Source organism: Leptonychotes weddellii, chromosome 1, assembly GCF_054177405.1.
Source record: "Leptonychotes weddellii isolate Sample4059 chromosome 1, ASM5417740v2, whole genome shotgun sequence".
In the NCBI taxonomy this organism is placed as follows: Eukaryota; Metazoa; Chordata; class Mammalia; order Carnivora; family Phocidae; genus Leptonychotes; species Leptonychotes weddellii.
In genome coordinates, this window is record NC_138369.1 from 29,085,247 (window position 1) to 29,091,246 (window position 6,000).

Below are 6,000 nucleotides of genomic sequence, written 5' to 3' on the forward strand. Positions count from 1 at the left end.
CCCATCATTACGTCCTGTCCGAGCAGATCCCTTTGTCTCCGGGCTGTTCTAGTGGTTAATGGAGGCAGGCAAGCGTCAGACCCCAGTATTTATGGGCTGTGCCCTTAGGGGAACTGCCTCATAAACGGTTTGCACGCGAGGGGGCGCTAGCCAGCCTCGGGGTGAGGAGAGTGAGCCACGGGAGTGGGAGGCTGGCAGTTTGGGGGAGCCGACTGCTCTCTCAGATGCTGGCAAAGAGGGTGGGGAGGGGACAGCCACCCGCCAAGCGGGGGGCTCTTCACCAGAGGACTGTCCCGGCCTTTACATCCAGCTCTTCCTTCCTGTGAGCCTGACACCGTTTGTATTTGCAGTGTTGCCGTCCTTCACCAAAATCCCCCACGACATTGCCATCCGGACTGGCACCACGGCCCGCCTCGAGTGTGCTGCCACTGGCCATCCTAACCCCCAGATCGCTTGGCAGAAGGACGGAGGCACGGACTTCCCCGCCGCTCGTGAGCGACGCATGCACGTCATGCCCGACGACGACGTGTTTTTCATCACGAACGTCAAGATCGAGGACATGGGGGTGTACAGCTGCACTGCCCAGAACTCGGCCGGCACCGTTTCCGCGAACGCCACCCTGACGGTCTTTGGTCCGAGCGCTCTCACACTGAGTATAGTCCGCGCGTGTGCCGAGGGGGCAGGGGTGCCACCCCTCCGGGCGGCGGGCTGTGACTGAGCGTGCCAGGCTGCTTCTCTGTTTAAAACTTTCCAGAAAATGTTAGAAAGCAGCTCGACAAGTGGTTTTGTTTTGTTTTGAAGTTAATTAAGGGAGTGGTTTTCATAGGGCTTTGCTATGGAACATTCTCAGACTGCCCTCGGGCTGGAGGGCTGTGTTCTGCTGAAGAAGAGACACACAAGCCCGGCACAGGACAGGTGGGGGAGAGAGGGGGCTTCTCTTTGGCTCAGTAATTCTTCCTTCTGGTCACAGCCACCCCCCAGAATGGTCGTGATTTAGTCATCGTGTGAGGTCTTCTGGAAAGCTCGCCACTCTGCTACAGGATCTGTCCGGAAGGCAGGGCAGACCCCCAGAATAACCGTCCGGTCTCCTCTGACTTCTTGCAGAAACCCCATCCTTGGTGGTGCCCCTAGAAGACCGTGTGGTGTCCATGGGAGAAACGGTGGCACTCCAGTGCAAAGCGACCGGGAACCCAACGCCCCGCATCACCTGGTTAAAGGGGGGCCGCCCTCTGAGCCTCACCGAGCGGCACCACTTCACGCCTGGCAACCAGTTGCTCATCGTCCAGAACGTGGTGGTGGAGGACGCGGGCCAGTACACGTGCGAGATCTCCAACACCCTGGGCACGGAGCGCGCGCACAGCCAGTTGAGCATCCGGCCCGCCCCCGGCTGCAGGAAGGACGGCAGCACCGTGGGCATCTTCACCATCGCCGTGGTGTGCAGCATTGTCCTGACGTCCCTGGTCTGGGTGTGCATCATCTACCAGACCCGGAAGAAGAGCGAGGAGTACAGTGTCACCAACACAGGTCAGCCTCTGCTGACTGAGCTCAGGCCCCCAGGGCAGGAGAGAAGCACGGTGCTATGTGGGGAGGAGGCAGGGCGCGGGGCTGCGCCAGCCGCTCATTGCTGCGGTGACCGCCCGTATTGTGCTTCTGCTGGTTCTGGCTCCCTCGCCATCCCCGCTCGCGCTCTCATGGGCTCAGAGCTCCAGCTGCTGTATTTTTTACACCCAAGTGGAAAGTGTGGCTAAGCCGGGCCCTCCAGACCATCTCTGCACAGCCTGCTCTCGGCAAAGCCTCATGTCCGGGCCGGATAGGGAGCCCGTGTTTTCACGGCTAATCCCCACGAAGGATGAGGGACACCTGGTATCTGACTGTCCTGTCTCCTTGCAGATGAAACCATTGTGCCACCGGATGTTCCAAGCTACCTCTCATCTCAGGGGACTCTTTCTGACCGGCAGGAAACTGTGATCAGGACAGAGGGTGGCCCTCAGGCCAATGGACACATCGAGATCAACGGTAAGGCCTCAAAGCCTGCTGTGACCCTGTCCTCACGAGCCTCTGCCCCTCCCCAGGGCAGGTGCACGGCCTTAATGCTGAGCGCATCTGACCTCGAAGGCTGGCGGACTCAAGCCTTCTGTTGGGGTTTTTTGTTTTTTTGTTTTTTTGGGGAGGGGCCCTATCCTATGCATGTTCTGCAAGGTTTTAAAAATCCAACCCCCAGGAAGTTGCTATATTGGGCTCAGCATCTCCTGGTCAGGATAAGGTAGGATTGAAGAAGCTACAAAGGCCATTACAGACCCTGAAACCAATCCATTTGTTGAGTAGGGCATGGGCCCAGGTCTGCTCTGTGGTCCAATCTCTGCTACTAGAAAGCTCTCCCAGGGTGAGCTACCTCTAGGGGAGACCGTGCTTACAGGGGGCAAGTCCGTCCTCACACGGACCGCTCACCGGCTTGGCCCCGGACACTGAAAGGCCTGCCTGTGGGGCAGCTTGTTACAAATGCTTCTTGCTGGTCAGCAGGCACCTACCGCTGTAAAGAACAGTGTAAAAGGGACTGTTCTAGTAAGCGCCACTTGTTCTCATCAAGCTCACCCTAACAAGCTAAGCCCATCATTTTACTGCAGGTGTTTGTCCACCAGACACCAGCCTCTTCTCAGAAGTGGACGCTCATGGCTCTACGTGCAGGCAGCCCAAGCTCTGCGTCGGCTGTAACAGGGAGCCCTGGAACGTGATGGAGAAAGCCCGGCGGAGGTCTGGGCCGCAGAAGATGGGTAAGAGATGCTCTTCCAAAGTCTTCCATTCTTGAAATCAAAATTCAAACAGACCTGTTCATTAAATAAAAGTGAGAGATGCATTATGGGTCTATGAGGATCTCAGAATTTGGTATTCGGTGTAGAAACAGGACACTGTGGCCTGGCTCTCGTAATTCTGAAGTAGCAAGTCTCACATAAATCTGTGGTGTGGTGAGCCTGGGCTTGAACTTTCCAGATTTATAAGCACTTCAGGTTGGGCCTTGCGCTTTACTTAAAGTACCTTTTCACCAGGCCTATTTTTGAGGCTATATTTCTAATTATTTGGAAGATTCCTGACAACATGGTATGTCATGCAGTGGGATTTTCTTTTTCTGTGATCAAAACAGTAGGATCATCTTCTCTCATGAAGCAGTTCATCTGAACCATTGAAACATGGAGTGCCCATTCTTCCTTAATGGCTTGGTATTTGCCCAGTCCTCCTTCTGGGACCACATCTGGGGAGAAGGGAGGTTTGAAAGAGTTGGTCTAAGCAGGGCTCAGGTCTCTTAGCCGGGGACTGCAGCTCCCTGTTCTGGGCGGGGATGCAGACCTCAGTGGCCGTGGCTCTAATCCGTCTCGGCTCGCTCTCGCAGAGCATGGTGGCCCGGGGGCGTGTGGGGACTGCAACACGGACACGGACGGTTACTGCAAGGAACAAGCTGTCTATCCTCCGCCTGTGCCCAGAGACAGTACACAGCCAGGGACACTAAGCAGCCAGGAGCCCAGTCAGACGGCCCGAGAACACTCTCTGCCTCATCTGACCCCTGGGATAGCTGACGGGTCCCGCACCGACTGCAGGGGGTCCCTCTACCCCAGTAACCACGACAGAATGCGGACATCCTTGAAGAAAAAGCCACTGGCACCTGCAGATGGGACAGGTAGGCAGACATTCACGGTCTCCCAGGGCGGCACCAGCAGGGGGAGGGGGGCCAGGTAAGCAGCCAGCCTGCAGGCTCTGACGCGCCCTCTCCCTTCGCACAGGGGCCTCTTCGTGGACTTTAGCAAGGCTGTGTGAGCCAGACTCCAGAGACCTCCAGCCTCCCTCGACATTAACTCCAAGCAGTCCTGAGCTCACCGAAGCCGCCACGGGCTTTCCCGAGGGCCCCAGTGAAGGCCAGCACTTGCTTCTTTCCAACGGACATCTCCCCCAGGCGTGTGACTCCAGCCCCGAGTCCCCAGCGCTGACAGGACAGCCCCCCAGGAAGCGGGGCGTGCCCCTGCTCTTCGCACCGAAAATCTAGGCTTCATCTACCTCAGCTCTTGTGCCCGTCTCTACAGGAAAGAGAGGTAGGAGAGGCTGTAAAGGAAGCTTGAGTTCAAGCGTCACTGACGTGTACAGAGTTTTTAAACTCCCATGTGGAGTGTCCGTGGTTTAAAGGACTTGCAGCTGAAGTGCAGAACTGCAAGAGGCTATTGTGTACAAAAGCAGAAAAGTACTTGATACCCTTGTACATAAGAGTTTTCAGAGATTTCCTATATATTATATATCTTTTGCAGAGGCTATTTTAATCTGTAGTGCATGGTTAACAGAAAAAAAGTACAGTTTTGACAATATTATTTTTCATATCAGGTTGCTGTTTAATTTTGGAAGCGGGGTGGGGAAGAGTTCTGGTGCCTTAATGCATGGATGGAATTTGTAGAGACTAAAAACCACATTTGCTCCCAGGAGTTTCTGGAGGGCAGGGAGGGGGGGCAGGCCTGGGGTTTGCCTTGCACTTCCCAGGACAACACCCTGGGATGCGGGCCACTCCGGGCCTTCATGTGCATTGGAATCCGCATTGGAATCCACTTCCCGTCAGTAACGCTCCAGCAGCTCGCCTCCCCGCAGCGTCCCGAGATGCCCGAGTCGCCCCGTACCTCTGCCCTACAGGACTTGCTCTTGTAAGTTTAAGTTCCTTGCCGAGCAGAAGGGGTCTTGTTGATCCACTGCAAGCCTTTGTTCCAAACAGTGAAGCACTGCCTTCCTTCCTTCTCTGAGAAAAGCAAACGTGGTGGTCATCAGTATCACTCGATTGTCCTTTGAGGCTTATTTTACTAAGGTAGAGGCTGCTGGTGTTGGTACCTGTGGATTTTTCAATAGTGAGGTTTTAGTTCTGCCAATATAATTCACGTGACATTGATCAGGGGGGAGAGAAAGGGTCCAGTCCTTACTTTTCAGGGCTAGCTTCTCTCTACTGAGGATCCGGAGCACGTCTGTCCACGTCCTTCCCTCACACAGACAGACCCGGGCTGGGACCGTAACGAGTCGAAGCCCCCGACCTGGGTATATTTGCACTTTCGAGACCTGTAGCTAACCATCTTGTGAGTGCCAATGTGTATTTCAGGAAAAATTACATTGAAACAAGGTCCTTTAAAAAATCTCAGAAAGCAAGTAAGTAAGTTCCTTTACCCAAAAAGCTGAAGGTAGAGACTGACAAAATAGTTGTTAAAATAATTTTACTGTCCGGGGTCATCACTGTTCTAAAAGGTAAGCACATTTAGAATTGTGTTCTCAACAGTCAACTGATTAATGTTACTTCCACAAAATATGTGAATTTGCTGCTTCTGAGAGGCAATGTGAAAGAGGAAGTATTACTTTTATGTACAGTTATTTATTTATAGAAATTTTGGTACAATGTACATTGAAAAACATGTAAAATATTGAAGTGTCTAACAGCGTTGAAGTGTCTTTAATAAAGGTTCATTTATAAATGTTGATGGTGTGCCTGGGGGCATTCTTCTACCCACCGTTTCACCCCCTTCCCTTCCAGAAACTCCCTTACAAATGCAGTTATTCTGCCTTTAATGATCTATGTTTTCCCAAAAAAGAGGAAAATTTCTTCTCGGCAAAGCAGAATCATACACTTCTTTGCTCCGGGGAAGATACACCACCCCTAGATTCCTAAGATTTCTCTTTGAATTCTTCTAACAAACACCTGGAGCTTATTAGTCAAGCTCTGAAATGGTGACCTCCCCATTTTATCCCGGCTCATTTCCAGGACTGCGCAGCATACCTTCCCGACTAGGCACGAAGACGCCGTGCTTGGTCTCCCGGCCGGCCCAGGCCCCTCCTTTGGGTCCCACGTGGAGAAGCGTGGAGTGGGGCTCAGGCCCCCAGTGGGCCCGCCATGCCCTCCTGCCCCGGAGCCAGCCAGGCCCACCTAGGCCCTGGGCTGCAGCTGCTTGCTTTCTCGCACACACCACGTGGGCTGCTGGATGCTTCTCTCCA

General features: G+C 53.9%; 1 protein-coding gene across 7 annotated transcripts in view; it reads left to right on the forward strand.

The window, feature by feature from the left end:
* Positions 1-5,487, forward strand: part of LRIG1 (leucine rich repeats and immunoglobulin like domains 1) — a 111,646-nt gene extending 106,159 nt beyond the window's left edge. For 4 of the 7 annotated variants that reach the window (XM_081820294.1, XM_081820278.1, XM_081820304.1 and 1 more), the window contains 6 exons: positions 351-653; positions 1,105-1,524; positions 1,891-2,016; positions 2,625-2,771; positions 3,386-3,670; positions 3,774-5,487. In XM_081820294.1, coding sequence (XP_081676420.1) covers positions 351-653; positions 1,105-1,524; positions 1,891-2,016; positions 2,625-2,771; positions 3,386-3,670; positions 3,774-4,033 — 1,541 coding nt within the window. In that variant the 3' untranslated portion in view covers positions 4,034-5,487. The other 3 variants (XM_081820286.1, XM_081820299.1, XM_081820316.1) reach the window with 2 other exon arrangements.
* Positions 5,488-6,000: the final 513 nt, after the last annotated feature.